Below are 22,693 nucleotides of genomic sequence, written 5' to 3' on the forward strand. Positions count from 1 at the left end.
GAGGCCAGTATTTCAACTCAGACTCTTAACTAGACCCATACTCTGCAGACCCTACCGTGGGGTTAGATGTCAAGAAGGGTTCTGGGATAGGGAAGCGGGATGGGAGGGGAAAGAAAGAAAAGTAAACTAAATTCTTGATAGTATAGATAGCCAAGATCACCATGTAGTCATGACCTGGGAAGTAAGCCAGAAAGAAAAAGCTTCAACAGTTGTCAGTTCTCATTTCCTTTCTACCTTTTATATAAGTAGCCTTACAGCATCTCCATTGTCCTCCCTTTATTTTGACTTTTCTGCAAAGAAAACAGAAAATAAGTTATATTGGAAAGGGGGGAGGGGAGGAGAAAGACAAAGATGGAGGCATAAGAGGCTTTCCTGAGACTAAAGAGCATGAATAGAAGTGCCTGGCCGTGTTAGACTGACCAGGAAGGGAATGTGGAAAAGGAACAAGTCGAGAAGAGTCCAGTTTCAAGCTCAGAATTATTCTCCGGGTCCCCTCAGTAATCTCGGAGGTCATTGTGCTGTTGCAATGTAGTACCTTGTTTGGTAATGCATCCTGCTGGCTCTTGGTCTTCTCATCTGCCAAATCTTGTCATGATCAGGCTATTGTTGCAGGTCTGCTGTCTTCAGGTATTCACACTGGTCATTTCTGTTGAAGGTGGTAGGAAGTTCACCAATATAGTAGAAGAAAAGCTTAACCATGTACCTGGGTAGCTTTCAGTTATCTGGAAGGTTTACTTACAATGAGATGCCTCGTTTCACCAGCAGGGTGCTGGGCAATGACTTCATTCTAGATCCTTTGGCTGTCTCTGGCTTTCCCCTGGGCTGCTGCCTGGTGGTGGGGAAGCTCTGCAGAGGCTGGCAGGCCAGTTTGGTCTCCTTGTGTATGAATGGCTCTACTGTCAGTTATTTTGTGAACCATCCACCATCCTGTGCCTTCTACTCTAAATCCTTGTTTGTGTGTTTATTTCTTTTAGATTTCTCATTTTAGGGTAGTAAAAAAATCCTCATTATTTTTACTTGGAGCTCCCAGAGAGAAAAGTCTCTCTTACCATCATTGTACCAAAAAAGAAACCAATGACTCCTTACCTGAACTCACTATCACAGGAAGAGACAGCTGCAAAACATGTCTGAAAGAATGGCTCACAAAGGAGAATTTGTGGTGGATTTGGAGGAAGCTCGGGGCAACATTGTAACCATGAGGACTTTTATCAGATCATTCTTTGAATTCTGTAGGGGTTTGTCCCAAATGCTTTATCTGACAAATTGCAATTTCTTTTTTCTTTTCTTTTCTTTTTTTTTTTTTCAAATTGCAATTTCTGTAGCTTCATTTAGCCAGCCTCCTTTTGACTTTCTGCCAAGGCCCTTAGGCTCCCTTCGAAGCCCATGTCTTTCTGTGATACAAAGATGTTTAATGGTCCCAGGCCCTGCCTTTTGGGACTATTAATTTATACATATGTTTGTTTTTCAACTCCTTCCTTTTGTTTGCCCTTCATACAACTATTTCTGAGAGAAATGCTGATGCAGATCTAAACTTTGCGGGTGTTTTTCACCTTGGTTATAGATATTTGGTAAATAATTTTTCAGGTGAAGGGAAAACCCACTGCCATAAGAAAGTAGCACCTCTTATTTTACAGTAGCTGTGAGACTGTGGCCGAGGTACTCAGTAAAAAGGGACCTTCCCCCTGTGTGTGTTTGGGGGAGGGGCGGAGCCTTGGCCTCCATTTTGCTTGTTGCAGGCTCACCTCACCAGTTGGGCGTTATCACACAGGAAGGAAAGGGATATGTTGCCACGCAGTTTTCAGGAGCCAGAGCAAGCACATACCATGAAATCCCCTTGTCTTAAACTCATAGCCCCCGTTTATACCTCTACCCCAGGCAGGGCCCTCAGACCTAGCAGAGTCTGGCTCTCGTTTTGCTCCTACCTTTCTTCCTGTTAGCAATTTGGGCAACATATAAAATGTCTTCAGCCCTTTCAATCAGTAAAACGCAGAAGACAACAGCCTGTATTGCGTGGCTTCTTCATTCTCCCCCTTTCTCTGTGCATCTACTGAAAAGCTATCCTCCTACTGAAAAGCTATCCTTTTCCCAAAGCTCAGTGAAAAAACCTCAGCAAATATGGGGGTAGCAGAAGCCTTCAAAGGGCCCATTCAAATAATTTAGTCACACGCACACCCCCACTCTCCCCCTGTAAATTTCTGCCATTTTGCCATTCCTGAGGGCTTCCAAGCAAACAATATTCTTTGTGTGTTGTTAGGCTGCAAGACTCCAGCATCTTTGCTGTTCTTTTTTTTTTGGGGGGGGGGGGGTAAGTTAAAAAAAAGAAGAAAATATGTTGAATAAAATAGGAGAATGCCTCACCTAGCTTCTGAAACTACTGCTCTGGATGTAATTCTGGGCACTTTGGCATTGGCAGTGCTGTCTGGGTCACGTGGTCCTTGCTCACAGGTGTCTCTCCCATGCCACGGCTACACCACCACCGGAAGGCCTCTGCAAGGCTGAGAGCTTGGTTCACCTGTAGACCAAGAGCAGAGTCTGCAGCTAAGCTGTCAGGCTGGGTTTGCACATCAGCAGTTAGTTTAGCTTTGCTTCTTCTGAGCAGTTGTCCTCCCTACTTGAAAAAAAAAATGCAGCCCATAAAGCATTTGCCACTACTTAGGATGGGCTCCTACTCTGTTACTGAGGTATCTTCAGAACTTCTCGAGTGTGTGTTTATGTTTGTTGTTGTCAGGGCTGTCTGTGTAGTTTCCCGAAAGTGCAACTCCTGGAAGCAGTTTATCAGGAAGGACCAGTGTGTGATCAGTGTCCACAGAGAGAGGACATTCCAATGCCAGATCTCTGTACTGCCATGTCGGGCGTTTAGCTTCAGGACCTGAGTCTAGTGTCCTGTCCAGTGGCAACCAGAGAAAATTGGTTCCCAGGAACCCTACTCAGGTGGGAAGCCAGCTAAATATGAGCAGGTGAGAAAATTCAGGCCTTCTGTTTCCCCAGAGATTAATTCATTCCCAGGGTTGTAAACATTACACGTCCCCCTTTCGCCTTCCAGAACCGTGAGACTCGGAGGCAGTGTGGGCAACCTGCCCAGCAAGATATTATCATGTACACAACATTGTGCAGAACCAAGCACGTGTCTTTCATAGGCATTTTTGGCACATGGCTTTTTTTTCCCTTTAATTTTGCTGTTCTTTACTTGCAGTCGTAGATAAGGAATTTAAAAAGCAAAAAAAGGAATGCTTTGACTAGGTCTTTTGCCTCTTAAAGTAACATTAGTAAAATTCTATCTTATTCTTTTCCTTGAGAAAAGATACCTTTTATTTTTATAGAAATCTACCCAGCCGACTCTGTCCCCCAGCCCATCTGTGTTCACTCGCTATTCTTGCGGCTCTTGGTTTTTGAAAGCGCCTTCTAAAATTACATGAAAGCAGCTCCATTTTGACAAAATTAGAATTCTGGTACGAACAGCTTACCGTGAGGCTGTGGAGAAAGGCCCAGCAAAACCTTTGTATTTTCTTCCACCCTGTCTGGGTTCAACCCATAGTTCAGTCAATTTTATAATTACTTCCCTAGGGCAGGTCTAAAGTCTCTGCTCTGGAGAAATAACAAATTCCAAAATAGTCTCCTGTTTCAAAGATGGTGCAAACAAAGACTGTTTTGATCTACATGTTTTAATCATTCTGGAGCTTCTTACAGAAAATTCCTTTAGACTTTCTATGATTCTAAAATGTTGGACATAAGGCTAGCTTCAAACCTACATCAGGACGGGTCCTCTTTCCTTTTCCTTTTCCCCCACTTTTACCTTTTCCCCCACTTTTAACTTTTCCCCCACTTTTACCTTTTCCCCCACTTTTACCTTTTCCTTACCCCTTACCCAGTATTGTTAGTCATAACAATATCCTACCATACCATTTCTTAAACTAAGACTGTATTTTTTTTAGAGAAGTTTTAGGTTCACAGCAAAATTGAGCAGAAGTTACAGCAATTTCCCATATACCGCACAGCACCCCCCTCTCTCTTCCACATCCCCCACCAGGAGTGGAGCATTTCTTATAGCTGATGAGCCTACAGTGACATATCATCATCACCCAAAGTTCATAGTTTACATTAGGGTTCACTCTTGGACATAGGTATAATGACATGTATCCATCATTATGATAGCACACAGAGTAGTATTCACTGCCCTAAATATCCACTGGATATAACAGTAGTAGTTTCAACCAATCCTTCAGTACGCTTCCTCTTTCCTTTGAGTCTCCCCTCCCCCCAATATTGTTAAGTCATCAGGACCTGCTGATTTTTAACTCCTAAGTATTTCTCAAATCTGTCTCCTCATTGGGTATCATTGATTATAGGGTTCTATTTCCATTGTCACTATCCTGGTTAGGCTGTCTTTTCTTGTCTAGATCACTGCCCGGCTTGTATTATGAGTTTCACAAATTGAGAGCAGTGAATGAACAAACGAATCTGGAGAATAGCTCTCTAACTGTGGGGGGAAAAAATCTCTTTAGATCTATCCTCCATCTGGTTACTAAACTTATCTATCTAAAATGCAAATCTTACTTTGATACCCCCCAGCTTAAAAACCTTTTACGTGGCTCCCAGGCCAGCTGCCTCCCAGACCCATCTCCCAGCGTGCCTTACTCATGCCCCACACTCCTGCCACCCACAGGCACCACCCAACTCCCCCTTCTCTGTTGCATAAACCCTCTGCTCTTCAAGGCTATGTACTTCCTCCTTAGAAATCCTTCCCCCCTCCCTCCTGCTTCCTGGAAACAATAGATTCTTTGTTGTTCAAGGTTTTTTGTAATGACAGAAACTCTTTAGAGCTCACCCTGTGCCCAGAGCTCACCTTTCTTATATTCCCCTGCACAAGTCTGCCTGGGATGATCTATCAGGATTTAGTTACAGATCTAAAGTAGGGAGCTGGAAGGGAGCTTTAGGCTTGATCTCTTTAGCTTCAAGCAAAACTATGCTGAACACAAAAATGAAACCCAGTAAGAGCCAGGCTATACATTCTAGGAAAGGTACTCCTTCCTTTCCCTACACTCAGTCTCTCTCCTGTCTTCTCTCTTCTTGACATTTGTTTTCAATAGAGCATATTAATACAATACTGCAGGATAACCAGAATTCAGAAATCCTGGGCATGGGTCTCCCTTTTGCTACCTACCAGCTATGCACTCAAGTCAGCCAGGAAAACTCACTGGGCCTCATAACCTAATCTGCTACCGTTCATCAGATGGGGGTTACATCAGTTGAACTCTGAAGTCCTGTTGGTTCTAAGTCTGATTCAGAGACCCTGTGGAATCTCTAAACCAGATATTCATCACCAAGGTCCATACATGTATGTCTGGGAAGATAATGAGAGATTTTCAGGGAATTGCTGGCCCCCTGAAATTCTGTGTAAAGCCCTGTATGAGCTGATGGCATCATCTTGGTTCATAGAGGGTTTGTCTTTTTTAAGGCGGTGGGAGTGGTTGTCTGGTCCTTTTTTCCTTTCAAGGTAATGATAGTTTATGGTTATCCTACTATGTATTATAATATATAAAGATAGCCATTGTTTTGGAGATGAACACTAGTGTGTTTTCTTTTTTGTAATCTTCAGCGTGGCTTTAAAGTTTTTTTTTTTTTTGCTAATTTATCATCAGTTGATTTTCTGAAGGGATCTAGAAGACTAGCTTAGCTACAGGAGGAAGATAGCATTCCAGGAGAAAATAACTTCTCCAAGGTTCCATCTGGAGGAGCAGCAACTGCCAGGGGTGAGGATTGGATGGCTTTTCTGTTTCTGCTTGATCAGATGAATGAAATTGCCTTTCTGTAGCCACTAGCAGTCAGGACTCCAGGCCAGGCCATCAGTCTGTGGAATGTAGGAGCAGGCAGGCACGCTGGGGCCCCGCTGTAAGTGAGAAGCCAGAGCATGGTGTCCTGGCTGTCACCTTCAGCTCTGCATTTCTGGAGACAAGCACCTCGAGCCATGGGTCTGCTCCCCAAGCTTCTTCGTTTTCCATTCTTATCACCGGCCCACACCAAGCACCTGCTACGTGTCAGGTACTATGCAAGCCCCAGGGAAGCAATGTGCCCTGCCTGCACGGAGAACATGCAGCCATGTATATAGCACAGGTCCTGTGCTTGAAGAAATAAAACTAGTGTTATTAAAGAAAGAATTTGAATAACACTAAAAAAGTGAAACTCATGATATTGGTACTTATGGAATGTTAGTTACTCTGGAGCTGTTTCTTCTATGACAGGTCCCTCGTAGACAGTTGGAGGAAGTTCACTATAGAAACTCTCCTGGTAAAAAAAAAAAAAAAAAGAAAAGAAAAAAAGAAAAAAGAAACTCTCCTGGTAGCAATAATACTCTCCAACTGGGTGCATTACTGAATCCTTCTCAATAAAAGGGTCCCAAGAACAGTTTTATGAGGCTCCAGAATAACCCCCAAAGCAATACTTGTGTTCCCTGCTAGAAAACACATCACTGCTACAAGATTGGCAAACACAAGCCAGCCTGGTGGAAATTTGGCAGGAAGAAAGCTCAGAAATTAGCACTTGGCCAGGCATTATGTAATTCCTATGAAAATTTCAGACTAACAACAAGTAAATTTGCCAGAAGAGATGTTATTTGCTAGAGCTCTGACTAGCTGGTGTTTAACACCCACTCTCCCCACCCCGGATCTGGACAGGGGCTGGCTGTGGTTCATTCCTTCAAGGTCACTCCATTCTGAAGGACCTTAGAGATAACTGTGGGTTTTGCACCATGGGCCTGAGGCTGATTCACACAAGTACTCAGAGCAGATTTATATTCAGTTCAACCAACATTTATGGAGCGCCTGCTGATTGCTACCTGCTTCCTGAGGCATTGGCCATGGAAAGATGATTGAACACTATCTCTGCCCTTGAGAAGCTCACAGGGAGTAAAGAATCTAATGTGGTCAGGACAGTGGAAGAGGTAATGTCCATGGGGCTAAGGGAGTATAGAGGCAAGGGTAGAAGGAGGCTTTCTCAAGATCACCCTGAGCTGCAAGAAGTTTCTTAGTGTGAGGATCTAGCAACAAGGAGAATGGGATACATTTGTGAAGGCACCACCAATATTTAAGGTATAAGACAAGCTCACATGAAAAGCACTGAGGGAGATGGTTAGATATAGAAGGCAAACAAAGAGAAAAGGTGAATGGAAGTCATGGAGTGGCCAACCTCATCAGTGCTCCAGAGAGTACTCTCCCTAGGGAAACCTGGGGAGAGTGCGTTGGGCTGCAGTGGCTGTTCCTGCTTACCTCATTTTACAGAGTAGTGAGGGTAGAAGCCAGGCCATGACAGCTAGAGAAGCCACTGAAAGTGAGGAAGGAGAATCAAGGAGCACAGGCCAAAGAGGAGTTTCCAACTAAGGCAACTTTCTTGAGTACAGAATTTCAGGCTCCACCTCAGAGATTCTGGTTCATTTACTTTAGTGTGGGGCCAGGGAATCTGGGAACCACTAGTGTTGAATTTGCTTTCAGTAACCTGTGAAAGGAAGAAGACAGGGTGCCTCCATGAGGTGGAGATGCAGGGTCAGGAAGAGTTTTTTTCGGGAGAGAGGAGCTGATGGAGGGCAGGTAAAATGTTTGTCGAAGGGTACCAGGTGAGGATGGAAACCAGGAATCTGTGGTGGCCTCAGTTGGTGCTTCTGGGAGTTTTCTCCAGATTTTCTCAGAGAAGGCAGACTGTGAGATGATCCAAAGCTGGAATTTTGTAAAGTAGGAAGGGCAGAAGGACAGGGTGTAAGACAGGTCACTAAGAGTGGTACTAACCAAGTGGACTCAGATCATAGACACTGGGCCCAGGCAAAGAGCGAAGGACATGAGGGACCTGATGCACACTATAGCAGCAGAACCTGGAGACCAGGGGAATGTAGTGGCACTCTGGAGAACAGGTCTGTCAGGAATGCCCCTTCAGGAAGGCTGCAGATTGACAGTGGGCGAACTTTCCACTGGCTGCAAATCCCTGGAGGCCATCTTGATGTGAGTCTAGGATGGAAAAATTTTCTGCATGAAAATGCCTCGTGTGGGCCCAACTGTGAAGTGTAAAATTGCGTCCTCACCTGAAAACAACATGTAACTGGGTTTAGCATCTTATGCTTCAGATGGCATGTAATATCCAGAAGCAATACCCATTGCAAGTCAAAGTAAAATCAGAAAATGCTCAGTGAAAAGAAAAAGAAAACAGCAGAGAATAAAGCCACAAACCCCAAAGCTTTGGCAGAGGAAAGGGGGAAAACTGCCATAGAGACAAGCTTTGAGGTTGTGTGATCTATGAAAATTTATAGAAATGTTACCTTAAAAAAAAAAAAAAAAAAAAACCCAGGGTGCTTTACTTGCCAACCACTGGAATGAAGACAAAATTCCCACCCAGGGTGTTACTTTTAATTATCATTCTCTTTATGTTGTTTCTTAAAATAATAACAGGCATTCTAGAGATGATATACCAAGATGGCTTAATTAGGTGTCAGATGAGTACCTGTGCCCACGAGCCCCATTACCGCTGGCTTCCTTATGCAAATTTGACTGGCTTCTGAACCTGACTAGATAAAGAAACAGACAGAACTGGAGCAGCTGGGCTGGAAGCACAGCTGGGCTATCCCCACAGAGACCAGACTCCCATGGCAAGGTGCTCTTCCCATTGCCCCAGCATTCCTCACCCCCCCCCCCCACCCGCCCCTGTGCTTTTTTTTTAACTCAGATGAACGCACGGCACATCCAGCCTGGGTCTCCCTTAGATGATCTCCACAATCGGTGCCTTTCACCTACAGGGCACACATAGAGCTTGTTAATATGCAGATTCCGACTCAGGTGGTCTGAGGTAGAGCTTCTGTGTCCCATGTCTAAAAAGCCCCCGGTGATGGTCCAGGGTCCATCCTTTCTCTAGGCACCTAAAAAGCTCTAAAAAGCTCTGCCTAGCCTCAAGTTTATTAGTTTTTCCCTCTTGGGGCACCTACTTCTCCCTTCCAGCTCTCCTCCCCAACAACCCTGTTGTCCTCCTACTACCCCCTGAGATACCTTTATTCCCTGCCCTCCTTCAACTTTTCATCTCCCACTTCTGGACCTCTCTGTAGGTCATTCTATAAAGAGCTGCTCTCGGCCAATGGCCTCCCTAGATAAGACAAGCTAACAATTATTTATTCATTCATTCATTTATTTATTTTTGAGCTAATTTTATTTATTTATTTTTTTAGATTTCATTTATTTATTCATGAGAAACACAGAAAGAGGAAGAAACAGAGGCAGAGGGAGAAGCAGGCTCCCTGCAGGAGCCTGATGTGGGACTGGATCCTGGGACCTTGGGATCATGCCCTGAGCCAAAGGCACACAGGCTCAAACGCTGAGCCACCCAGACATCCCTAAAAATTTGATTTTAAAAAGAGAGAGGGGGCGCACCTGTGTGGCTTAGTCAGTTAATCATCTGTCTGCCTTCTGCTCAGGTCATGGTCTCAGGGTCCTGGGATCGAGCCCCACATTGTCAGGCTCTCTGCTCATCAGAGAGTCTGCATCTCCCTCTGGCTCTCTCTCTCTCTCTCTCACTCTCTCTTTTTTTAAAGATTTTATTTATCCATTAATGAGAGACACACAGAGAGAGAGGCAGAGACACAGGCAGAGGGAGAAGCAGGCTCCATGCAGGGAGCCTGACATGGGACTTGATCCTGGGTCTCCAGGATCATGCCCTGGGCCAAAGGCAGGTGCCCAACCACTGAGCCACCCAGGGATCCCTGGCTCTCCCTCTCAAATAAATAAATAAATAAAATCTTTTTTAAAAATTAAAAACTAAGAGGAGGGAAATAACTAGATGTGTCTCTAAGGGGAACAACCTGCTTCATCGTGTTTATCACCTGGGCCAATGGATCTACAGCCTTGGAAGGTCATAGTTGGAAAAGTTGAATCCCAGACTTTTGGGCTCCATGGGCACTCAGGTGCTTCTGGGTCAAGATGTTCACGGTCCATCCTGGGTCAACACATCAGAAAGTCCTTTCTGAAATTGAGCTGGGATCCATCTACCTAGACCCAGCCTCAGTTCTCCTACTTCTTGTCTCAAGCCTCAGAAGGTAGCTGTGATGGTGCCCCCCAAGTCATTTCTTCTTCAGGAAGAGCTGTTCTTCTTATGCCATGAGTTGGCCATGGTCCTCTGCTTCTCCTTCTGTAGGTCTAGGCCTCTCCATCTGTGATGCCTGCACTGCAAAAAGTAATCAAAAACTGTCACCACCTCATTACACTCTTTATGTAACTCCTTTTGAATTTACTGCCAACCACATCCTTAAACTCATTTTCACACATGCTGTAGCTCAGCTACATCTCCCTAGTCAGTAATAATTGTAGTCATTAGACGTAACATTTATGAGAATTAGTATAACATGATAGCTAAGAACACATGCTCTGGAACCAGACAGCCTAGATGTGAAGCACTTAATGAAGAACCGTGTCATTGTTAGTTATCACCATCATGACTATCATCATCACACCTGTGCTAAGCACTTGCCCACAATAACTATTTTAATCCCCATGACAACTTCCTGGGATTTATTGGGCTATATTGTCCTGATTTTACAAGTAAGGAGATGCAACCTCAAAAGATTATTTTTTGTGCCCAGGGTTAGAGTTATGGTGCAAAGCTAGGCAGTGTCCTTTGCTTTTTGGTCTTTGGCTTTTGGGACACAAGTACAGGACCATATCTGTTGCCATTATCCACAAATTTTATCTACTTATCGGTGCTTTACTCCCACTTTGTGCTGTCTTTTGTATTCCTGGTTCTGTTTATTCCAAGTGAATCTGCCTCCTGGCTTTGTGCTGTCTGTCCTAATTTGAGAAGAGTATCTTCTGTGTCTTCATCCAGATCACCCACAGATCAGAGGCCACGTAACAACCCCCTCCAGATTCTGCTCACTGCAGCCCAGGTGGTGTTCCATTTCCTGAAGCTCCCCATGCCACCAGCTTTGTGATCCTGTCAGAGAAGCCTAGGGGGTAGCCTGGGAATGATTTGTATTTGAATATATCTGTATTTGGTTCCTAGTGAGCATGCTTCATCTTGCCTTCCAGGTCTCCATTCTAGAATTCTTCCAAGACAGAGAGCAGCTCCTAAATTTATAGTTTGTGAAATATTCCCTCCAGGCAGGGCCAGTTGCAAAGACCAGGTCAAATGCAAGGTCTGCTGAACACGCACAGCAGAGAGGATACTGACCACGTGCTACAGATAGTGAGACCTACGAGGCTGGCTCTACATTTCAAGGCTCCCTTCTTTCGGACTCCACAGGCCTTCTATGTCCTGACTAAACCATAGGAGGCTGAGCAGCGAGGTTGAGCAGTCGTGGTGGCCAATATTTCTGTGCAGGGAAAACATGGGGCAGCAGTCTCATTAGAAGGGAGACTGGAGAGGGCCTTGAAACTTAAATCATAGGTTTATTTGGAGCGATTTGCAAGAAAGGGGAGCACTGATGGAAATCCGAGAGGCTAGAGCCCCCACAAAAAGCCATTTCTTGGTACTGCCACTGCGCCAATTGACCAGAAAGGCTGGACTAATTTCTTCCTTCTCTCCTACTGTACTATTGCCGGACCCTAAGCCATTCATTCAATTTGGCTATCTTCAGTTACCACCCTTTTCGATGTCAGAATGTCAACCACCTGTGTCTGGTGCTCTTCCTGGCTTCCTGCGAGCCATGACTGTGGGAGCCTCCTGGCTCTTGGAGGACAGCAGGACGCCATGGGTCTGCCATGAGCCTGGGCTCCCTAATTATGCCACTGTTGCTGGAGCCTGCCCAAGCTACTGTAAAGCAGCAAAACAAGCGTGCTGGAAAATGCTTCCGCCCCAAAGCGTTCCCTTTTGAAATCATCAAGCAAATGCCAAATACTTTCTTTCTGTGTGGTCAGGCAGCAAAGCTGTCCCTCTCGTGCTAGAGCAGTTAGGGCGGACTGAGCCTGGTGGATCTAGGAGGACTTGGGGAAGGCAGTCTTAGTTCTCAGATCAGCATGTGGCCCTAGCAATGCACCTACTCTTGGGCAGTGGGTCCCCCAGGATGCCATGAAAAATGACGGGGACGGGTGAGGGAGCTTCCACTGGAAAGAGAAGATGCCTCTGATCTTAGTGCAGTGAGTCCTTGGTATGCCGTTGAACACTTAAATGCTGACTTTAACACATCAGGAAAACAAAGTGGTTAAAGGCGTGGACTCAAACCCTGACTGCTTAGGTTTAAATGCAGCTCTGTGACATTGGATCATTTATTTAACCTCTGCAAACTTCACGTGTAAAGCAAAGGTAATCGCTGGACCTATCTCGCTGGTTGCGAAGATTAAATGAGGTGCTACATGTAAGGTGCATGGAACAACAGCTCCTGACATTTCACAAGAGCTTTGTAAGGATTAACTACTATTATTACCATTATCATTATCCTCACCATCACCACCATTTCTGAGTGTTGAATGCGTACCAGCTACTGAGCTAAGCACATACATGCATTAGCTCATTTAACTACCCTGTGAAATAGGTGTAATGCTTCAATTATGCCTCAGTCGAGGAAATGGACATTTGGAGAGGTTAATTAACCCGCACAGAGCTAAACAGGTAAAAAATTGGTGAAGTCAGGATTTGGAGCCAAGTTTCCCTAACTCCAGAGTCTATGCTATTATCACCCCTGGCCACGGTCCATAAAAACAGCTGTTACAGAGTACTTTCTGCACACTGGATAGGATGCAGAGCACTCTACATTCCTTATCTTGTTTAATTTTCATAATCCTATGAGGTAGATACTCTTCTTATCCCCAGTTTACAGATGAGGAAAGCAAGGTTCAGAGAGCTAAGCAACCTCCACACATTTTTACAGCAAAGAATTTAAATCCAGGCTGCCTAATGCTTAAAATCCATTCTAATATCTACTGGGATTGACTGCCAAACAAGTGAGCAAGATGCTGCTCCTGGGAGGTTGATAACAGTCAGAGATCTTGACTCCTGAGGGCCACGGTAACCCAGGGGGACACAGTTTGCCGATCAGCCCTTTTCTGAGCTATCATTAGGAGCAATTTGCACTTTTTCTTATGCTTCACGTTCCTGCAATTTCTGTAAACTGCTGATTTGCTCAGATTAAGATGTGCTCCTGTGCATTTCATATATTCCTTTATTGTACGTCCTGCAAAAATGTGCAAGAATCATAAATAGTCCAGAAGGAGGTCCTGATGTATTGTGCATTGCCATAGGAGGAGTCTGCGGATTCCCAGACTGCATTCCTTGACCAAAAACACCTGCGGTTGGACGACTACAGCATTCCAGGATGCGCATTTCAGGATCAGGTCATGAGAGGGCAACTTGCTTGGTGATGACTAGTGGTCTAGATTTCACCAGACTGGAAATCAGGGATTCTTTACCAGTCATGCGTGACTGATCTTCAGCCGTTCTGAGAACATTCTTTACGTTCGTGTGCATTTTCCTAGAGAGAGAGCCCGTAACTCTTACAATATTCTCAAAGGAGTACATGACTCAAAAAACGGTTTAAAAACTACAGTTCTAGGGATGCCTGGGTGGCTCAGCGGTTGAGCGCCTGCCTTCAGCCCAGGGTGTGATTCTGGAGTCCTGGGATCAAATCCCACGTTGGGCTCCCTGCGTGGAGCCTGCTTCTCCCTCTGCCTGTGTCTCTGCCTCTCTCTCTCTCTGTCTCTCATGAATAAATAAATATAATCTTAAAAAAAAAAACACAGTTCTAGGTTTAAAAATCACTAAGGGAGGAAACTTCAGAAACAAAACCAAACCAAAAAATCCTGAATCCTTTTTAATGGAAATGGCAGTGCTCCCTGAAGGCAGAAATGCACCTTCCTTTTGCATCTGTGATTTATGCTATAATGAATAATTGTTCTCTCTGTTCTCTGTTGAGAGGGGGAGAGGGAGAGAGAGACAGAGAGAGAGACAGAGAGGAAAGGAACAGAGAGACAGACCACCATGTGCCAGGTACTACCCTAAAGATAAGACTTCCTTTAATCATTCACTCAATTAAATCTCACACTATCTGTTGTAGGTAGATACCAATATTAACTCTGAATCTTACAGAGGCATAGAAACTTACCCAAGGTCAATTACTAAATTCATCTAAATCCTAAGATGTCTTACATAGATTTGTAGATCAAAATACAGGACAAATCATATAAAATAATTTTCAAATAATATACTTAATTTTACATACTTGATTTTTAAAATATTTTTTTAATATTTCTTTTCTAAGGGAGAAAAAAATATTGGAAAGAAATTTCTCCTCTCAAAATTTTCTAGAAAGTCTATGCCAGATTTTTTTCTTTTCCCAAAATAATTTTTAATTATTATTATAAATGAGACTTTGCGGAGGACTGTCCAATGGGACTATAATTTTATGGCTGTGCTTGTGTTACTGGGTTGTGAGAAGATGAGAGAGAAAGGGGACCTGCCAGGAAGGGGCTAAAAATGAATGAACATGGAAATGCAGTGACTCTTGCAGTGACCATCTGTTCATCTTCTCAGAGATTCAGGCACTAGGGCCACCAGGCAGAGGAAAAGAGCAATTTCTGATGATGAGAAATTAAAAGCATTGAATTAAAATTCACCCCAGGTGAATTTTCTCAGTCAGACAGAGAGAGAGTGTTCATGCCCAGATGTTACAAAAAGACATTTCACTGTAGTCAGTGTTTGATCATGAGTTCAAAGGACTAATTCACCTTCCACTCCACTTTCTTAAGTCGTTTGCCCCCCAAATTAATTCAGAGCTAGGGGCTTCTAGGGTATGTGTAATATAAATGCATCTTGCCTATGCTCTACATACAACTTCACAGGTGACAGGTGACAGGAGTCCATGCCTATGCTTGTTTGGTCTTGTACCTTGTCCACTGAGCCAGTGCTGACTTCTTTTTCAAGATAAGGCTCTGTCACCACCTCTGGAAAGCCTTCTCTGCCCCCCACAGCTGCACAGGGAGCTGCTTCTGTCTGTTCCAAGAGAGCCCATTGGATGCCACTCTCACTGCCTTTGTCACACTCCCCTATCAGTGTTAATTTTTTTGTCTGTCTCCTTCACCAGATTCTAGGCTCTCAGGTCAGCTGCATGCCTGGCACTTAAAGCTGCTCAAAAATGTGTGAACCAACAACTTACTTGTTTCTTCCCCACCCAAAAGTAATTACGAGGATTAGTGTTCTTAAGGAAGAACCAGTTAAGGACGCTTCTATGTGATAAAGGGAGGGGAAGGGTGCATTAATCTCCTGTCAAGACCAGTCAAGTGCCAAGAGGTGAAAATATCCTAAGGCAGTGTACTAGTTATCTATTGCTATATAATAAATGACTCCACACTTCATGTATTATCTTTCACTGTTTCTGTGGTCAGGAATTCAGACAGGGTGTATCCTGTGTCTGCATGTGATGTCTGGGGCTCATTTGCTCACATGCCTAGCTGAGGTCATCAGCAAAATACCCCACACGTGGCCTTTCAATGTGACTTGAACTTCCTTACAACATGGCGGCTGGCTTCCAAGAGCAAATATCCTGGAGAGCAAGGGCCAAGCAGAAACCACTTCGTTTTTACAACCTGACCTCAGAAGTCACACAGCATCATTTGTGCCGTATTCTATTGGTGGAGGCAGTTACAAGGGTCCTTCCTGGTTTAAGGTAGGGAACAGACTCCACCTCTCAATGAAGGAGTGTCAACATCATATTATAAGTAGAACCTGTGGAATGGCATACACACTGGCGCGGCCATCTTTGAAAAGTGAAATCTGGTGATGCCTGGGTGGCTCAGTCAGTTGGGTACCTGCCTTTGGCTTAGGTCATGATCCCAGAGTCCTGGAATCTAGGCCCACATTAGGGAGATGGCTTCTCCCTCTCCCTCTGTCCCCCACTTGTGATTGCTCTGTCTTTCTAGTGCTTACTCTCTCAGATAAATAAAAAATCTTAAAAAAGAAAAATAAAAGAAAAGAAAAGGAAAGAGAAAAGTGAAATCTGCCACAAGCAGTCATGGGGAAAGGGCCGAAGTCAGTATAATAGAATACATATAAGAACCCCTTATGTAAGATAAGAGATATGAATGAAAGCAGATGGATTTCATGAAGGCAATGAGTCTTTCCTTTGCTGCCAGAAGGCAGGTAATTATAACTCTGTCAGGATGCAAATAGGAAAAGGAAGATTTAACACCTTGTGAGAGAGTCACTGTTTTCAGTTATTAGATCTGCATCATCATCTTGCAAAGATGGGGCAGCTGTAGTTGCCAGAGTGACACATCTCTTGAGGTCATCTATAGACATCACCTCATTCCTGGCTTACTTTCTTTTTTTAAAAAGATTTTATTTATTTATTCATGAGAGACATAGAGAGAGAGAGAGGCAGAGACACAGGCAGAGGGAGACGCAGGCTCCATGCAGGAAGCCCAACGTGGGACTTGATCCAGGGTCTCCAGGATCATGCCCTGGGCCGAAGGCAGGCGCCAGACCACTGAGCCCCACCCCAGGCATCCCCCTGGCTCACTTTCATTCCAACACCACTCTTGTTGTAGTCCCTAATTATTTTATTATCCATATTGATGATACTCTGACCTCCCAGCTTCTTGACATCGTCTCTTCCAAAGATCTTATCCCCAAACCTTCTCAGTTACTCACTCCCTTGGTCATTGGGTCATCACCTCTTACTGTAGCCATCTACAATCCCTAGTTAAGATGTCTATTCCATCCCCAACAATTCTTTGATGCCACACAAAGCGATAGTCCCTTGATTCTACCATCATTTCACTGCCCCTTGCCTGCTCATGAGCTCGCTTCCACCTACTGCATCAGAAATCTGCCATTAGATTCACTCTTTTGCATGTGCTCTGCACTCCCTCACCCACCTCCTCTTTCTGTGTCTCTCCTAACAAACCCAATCAGCCAAATCCTCCACAGCTGCCACCCCGCAGGGCCTGGTCTCTCACTCTAAATTCATGACAGTAACCTCAGGTGAGTGCACAGTGGTGCCTGCAGTCAGTGGGGTAAGTAGAAATGCTACCTCGAGCTGCTCGCCCGCACCAGAGCTGTAACCCCATACCTTTGAATCGGAGCCCACCATCCACTCAGACATCATGGCATTGCTGCTCAGACCCTAATGCACAGTCAGCCAACCTCCAGGAACATTAAGAAATCCTCTTCAGGGACGCCTGGGTGGCTCGGCAGTTGAGCATCTGCCTTTGGCTCAGGGCGTAATCATGGGGTCCCAGGATTGAGTCCCGCATCGGGCTCCCCGTGGGGAGCCTGCTTCTCCCTCTGCCTGTGTCTCTGCATCTCTCATGAAAAAATAAATAAAATCTTAAAAAAATATATCTTCTTCAGACAACAGCTTCTCTCTGCTGACACCTCAGCTTTCTGGTAGCTTCAAAACTGAAGTCTGGTGATGTGACATCCTCTCTGAGGGCACCCTTTCCATTTCCGCTTCATTTTCTGTACACTCAGCGTTGCTGAGCTATTTTGACATCTTCTATTCTTAGCACCAAAGCACAAAGTCACATATGCAGATAGACCAAAATTAGAAGAACAGCACATTGATTTTCCAAACCCTTTGAAAAATCAAGAACACTTGGGGGCTTGGTGGTGGAAGGGGCTGTGACCAAGTCACTCCAGGGTGAGGAGCCTGGAGACTGACACAAAGGAGACGCGTCACCTTGGGCAAGTCCCTTTAGCTGTCTGAGTCCCAATCTTATCTGCGAAGCAAGAGGACTGCATGAGGTAATTCGGAAGGCCCTTTCTAGATCATTCATTCTGACTTTGACACAGGATGCTACAACATTCACAGTTGTCCCTGCTTTTTCTGCCTCTACTTCATTCATCAGTCTTTCAATCAAGTAAAGGGCCATTGCATGCTTAGAGGGTACAAAGATAAAAGGACACAATCCCTGCCCTCTAGGAGTTTGATAAAATCCTATAATTATGCCTAATGTGATAAATGTTTTGAAGAAGGTATGTTTCGAAGTGTGATAGGAACAAAGTAGAAAAGGAGATTAGTTGTAGCTGTAGAGCTTGAATCCTTCACAGAGGAAATGGCTTTAGAGAGTAAGTATTCTTACACAACTTTGCCAAGGTGTGGTGGAGGTAGGCACAGAGAGGACATTCCAGTTATGAGAAAAGGCCCAGAGCCATAGTGAATCTGGGAGACAAATTCCATGTTTTCATTATCCCCAATTATTGGGTACATGAGGTACGTGTTTCAGGGCATGAGGCTGGAAAAAGATGGATTGGAATCCCTCTTTCTTTTTTTTTTCTCATTCAGCAGAAGATCTCATTTTAGATTTATCCCAAGTTTCTCAAATTTAAGTCAGGGTTTCTCTGCCATCCTTGAAATCTTATCCCCTCTAGGCTCTCCTTTGTGTTACATATGTTATCCTGAAATTTGACCTGTTTATTGATGCCACCCACCTGAAACCATTTATCATATATTCCCATGTAATATATAAAGCTGAAAATAATAGCTTCATTTTACAGAGAAAAAAGTTAACATAAACATTGATTTGTAGATCAATACCAGGTAAATATGCGCTGAAATGTGCCCTGGCTCCCTCCTTCATGAAAATTTCATGACATAAAGTGAGGAGAAATAAGTAATCTTGGCCGACTTGTGCAATATTACATTGGGACTGTCATATAAGGGTTAGATTTTAAGTCAAGCATGGTTTTAAGGAACTAAATATTGTGAATACCATATAAGGATAGGGAAGAAAGTGTAATGTAAATTAATACTCAGAATATGGGTTGGTAAGACTAAAATAATCTTCTGGAACCCATGAAAATAGCTGCTACTTTTTCCCAGATTAATTCTTTCATAAGGAAGCATTTTACCTTTTTAAAAATCAGTGTGGGGTGGTTGGTCACCCAGACTTTACAAGACAGTAGGACCCACAGGGTCATTACCATCCAGGATTTGGTCTTGGGCCTGTGGTACCCAAAAAGTTCAATTATTCATTTTTGCAGAACTGATGAGGGTTTAGAGGACTATGAACCCTGAGGCGGATGTCTGTAAAGCAAGCTCTTTATATTGTGTCTCTCTAGCACCATCTACTGGGAAACAAAAGTGGCTTTATTAGGATTCTTAAGAGTTGAAAGCATCAGAACCCAAGTCAGGTAGCAAAGAGAAGGAGAGTGAGAAAGGAAAAGCTTAGCAGAGTCTAAGAAACAGAGGATTAAGTATATTGAAGTTATTTATATATAGATAGATGTAACTACTTAAACAAAACTACAAACTTTTGAACTTATAAGACACACACATACACAGACCATATAATACAAGATTTTAGAAAGTAAGCAACAACAAAATTCATAAACACAGAAAGCAACCATAAAATGTAATGACAAAACTAAGAATACTTAGAACATATGTATGTCATGGTAATGCCATAAAATGCCTCTATTAAAGTTTCTCAGATTAAATCACAAAGCAAACCCTAAGGAATGCTGTGTACAACCAAGTTGTGGGGAAGGTTAAAATATGAGATTTCAAAAGCAAACCAAGCAGATGAAAGCCAAAGTGGCAGGGGTCTCAATCTTAATATCAGTAAAGACTGATTTCAGGAAAGAAAGCATTAAATTATATAAAAGGAAGACACCTTGTAATGATAAAGAATACAATTCACAAAGTTCACCATATCTGAGACCATAAAGAAAACCACAGGTAGCTTCACAAAATAGGAGTAATAGAGCCAATACTGACCTAGAAATGTTTTAACTCTTAATAATTCTTGGATCAAAAGGGAACTCAAACCCTGAAACTAGTAACATCTAGAAAATCACATCATAATTATATATAATGCAAATATATACACAATATATATTGGAATATATAATAAATGGAAATATGATGTTATAATTATATATAATGGAAACTCCTACATGTGATATAAAGCCTATTGCTCAGAAAAACATTGTAGCACTAAATACTTACACTAATTTAAAAATATGTGAAAATATGGGATGCCTGGATGGCTCAGCGGTTGAGAATCTGCCTTCGGCTCAGGTCCTGATCCCAGAATCCAGGACCAAATCCCACACTGGGCTGGCTCCTTGCAGAGAGTCTGCTTCTCCCACTGCTTAGGTCTCTGCCTCTTTCTCTCTGTGTCTCCCATGAATAAATAAATAAATTCTTTTTTAAAAAATAAAAATATGTGAAAATACATTAATTAGGAACCTATCCAAGATATTTGAAAAATAACAAAATAAACCCAAAAGAACAAAAAAATTAATACAAATAAAAGCAGAAATTATGATTTTAAAAAGAGGAGAAAAAAATAAAATAGATAAAGCATTAGCTAACTTATTCAGTGCACAGTTAGAAAAGAACACAGGCCAATAACCACAGGTGAAATTGAAAGGATCATAAGTTACGGTCTTCCTCGACCCTACAAATAAATTGGAAGTAATATAGATGGAATGCATACATTTCTAGAAAAATATAGATTTGTATTTATGACACTAGAAAATAAATTTTAAATAGATTATCATAGAAAACAGAAATATGAATGCGTTGAGTTGTCTAATGAATACATAGGAATAAATTTAGCAGCAACCTCCAAGACAAACTGAGTAAAAAGATCAAGGTGGAGGGACACCTGGATGGCTCAGTGATTGAGCGTCTGCCTTTGGCTCAGGTCGTGATCCCAGGGTCCTGGGATGGAGTCCTGAATCGGGTTCTGCGCTGGGAGCCTGCTTCTCCCTCTGCCTATGTCTCTGACTCTTCAGTCTCTCATGAATAAATAAAGTCTTTTTTTTTTTTTTTTTTAAGATCAAGGTGGAAACAAGCTGTATTTTTCTGTATGCGTGCATGGTCTGCATTTAGTATTTGGATATCTTTGTAATGTCTCTGGAAGGATTTGTGAGGAACAAGCAACAGTAGTTGCTTCTGTTGAAGTTTGATCTGTGGGGAACAAAGATAGAGATTGTTTTGGTTTTATGGTATTTTGTACCTTTTACATTTGTTACTTTTCAAATTGATTACATGTGCAAATATTACCCATTCAAAAATTCTTTTTCAGACAAGCAGAACTAAGGTAAAGGAAACAGATGGTTTTAAAGGATATTTTCAAAAAGAATGCTACTTAATTTTTCCTAAAGCTGACTCTGGTAAGGGAAGAATTCTTTTGTGTGCTTCCCAAACTCCCTTGGTCAAACAGTGGACACCAGATGTGCACTAGGATGGCATTGGCCAGGCCTCTGTGTCCCCCTTGGGTGCTTTGGACCCCAGGCATCCTCGCAGCTCAGCGTGAACTCACAGATTCCAGTCCTCACATACCAGGACTATGTTTCTGAACAGCAGCTCCAAGTCTAAGAAAAGGATGCCTCCTTTCACCCAAAGATAGCAAATTTGTATTTCCTCTTTAGTATTTAGGAACACACAAAAGCAGAACTAAATTATTATAGTGGCTAAAGTTGGTTCTCCTTTTACTTGTTTAAATCTTTTAATGGTAAGGTACAAGTTCCTGATTTTTCCTAGCCTCCTCAGGTTTCAGACCCATTTTGCATGCTACCTCTCTCTCCTCTAAAGTAGTGTAGAAACCAAGTTCCTAAAATATCTCCATCTGGCCACATGAAAGGAAAAAGTATTTGTAGCCCTAAAAGAGTATGTTAACTAGCGTTTGTATTCACTTTTTTTAAAATTTGATTTATTTATTCATGAGAGACACACACAGAGAGAGAGAGGCAGAGACACAGGCAGAAGGAGAAGCAGGCTCCACACAGGGAGCCAGATGCGAGACTCGATCCCAGGACCCCAGGATCACGTCCTGGGCCGAAGGCAGGTACTAAACCGCTGAGCCACCCAGGGATTCCCTGTGTTCGCCTTTAAATATATGATACAGTTCTAGAACAAAAGAAAACTTTTAAAGAAACTAAACTGGGCTTCCAGTTATGAAATGAATAAATCATAGGAATGAAAGGCACAGCATAGGGACTAGTCAGTGGTACTGTAATAGCGTTGTATGGTGACAGATGGGAGCTACACTCACGGTGAGCACAGCATAATGTAAAGAAGCTGATTCACTATGTTGCACACCTGAAACTCATGCAGTATTGTGTTAATTATGTTCAAATTTTTGAAAAAAATTGAATAAATACAGAAACTGAACTGGATCAGGGTGTAAGGCTCTGAAATAGAGTCCCTCTCCTCTTTCAAGAAAGCATGGCCAGAGGAAGAGTACTCCAGCCTGCTGCCCTTTTATCTGCCTCTTCCCACCAGGAGAAGTTGCTCCAGTACAAGGAACAGCGTTTGACCTGAGGAAGCCAGTCGAGCTTGGAAAACACCTGCAGGAGTTCCATATCAATGGCTTTGACCACAATTTCTGTCTGAAGGGATCTAAAGAAAAGCACTTTTGTGCACGGTAGGTCCTTTCCACTTACTGTCTCCGTAGGGAAGAAGAGACTCCACCTCCTATACGAGGAGCTTCTGCTCTGGCCATATCAATAGCATTTACTATGCCTGCAGGGACCAAATACCACATCCTCGGTCTTCTCAAAGCTCCTGCTCCACAGAGTAGCTCCATGGAACCATCCCCCCACCCCCCCCACGCCATTATCCCTGGGCTCCCACCTAGCAATCCTGCCTCTCTTTGCTCCCTCTCTCCCCATCTGTGCCTGTTCTTTAAGGACCATCTTTTATTAGAAGCCCTGACTGAAGTCACCTCTGCTTCCCTTGAACTTCTGGAGCCCTCTGTACTTTGTTCATTTGTGATTCGTGCCCTGTCTA

At 43.3% G+C, this 22,693-nt stretch overlaps 1 protein-coding gene across 2 annotated transcripts in view; it reads left to right on the top strand.

The window, feature by feature from the left end:
- The window catches only part of GALM (galactose mutarotase), a 51,285-nt gene that overhangs the window by 25,175 nt on the left and 3,417 nt on the right, over nucleotides 1–22,693 (top strand). For both annotated transcript variants that reach the window (XM_038561304.1, XM_038561305.1), the window contains exon 5: nucleotides 22,187–22,328. In XM_038561304.1, the coding sequence (XP_038417232.1) occupies nucleotides 22,187–22,328 (142 nt within the window). The remainder of the gene's footprint in view (nucleotides 1–22,186; nucleotides 22,329–22,693) is intronic.

The sequence above is a fragment of the Canis lupus genome, chromosome 17, assembly GCF_011100685.1.
Source record: "Canis lupus familiaris isolate Mischka breed German Shepherd chromosome 17, alternate assembly UU_Cfam_GSD_1.0, whole genome shotgun sequence".
Classification (NCBI taxonomy): Eukaryota; Metazoa; Chordata; class Mammalia; order Carnivora; family Canidae; genus Canis; species Canis lupus.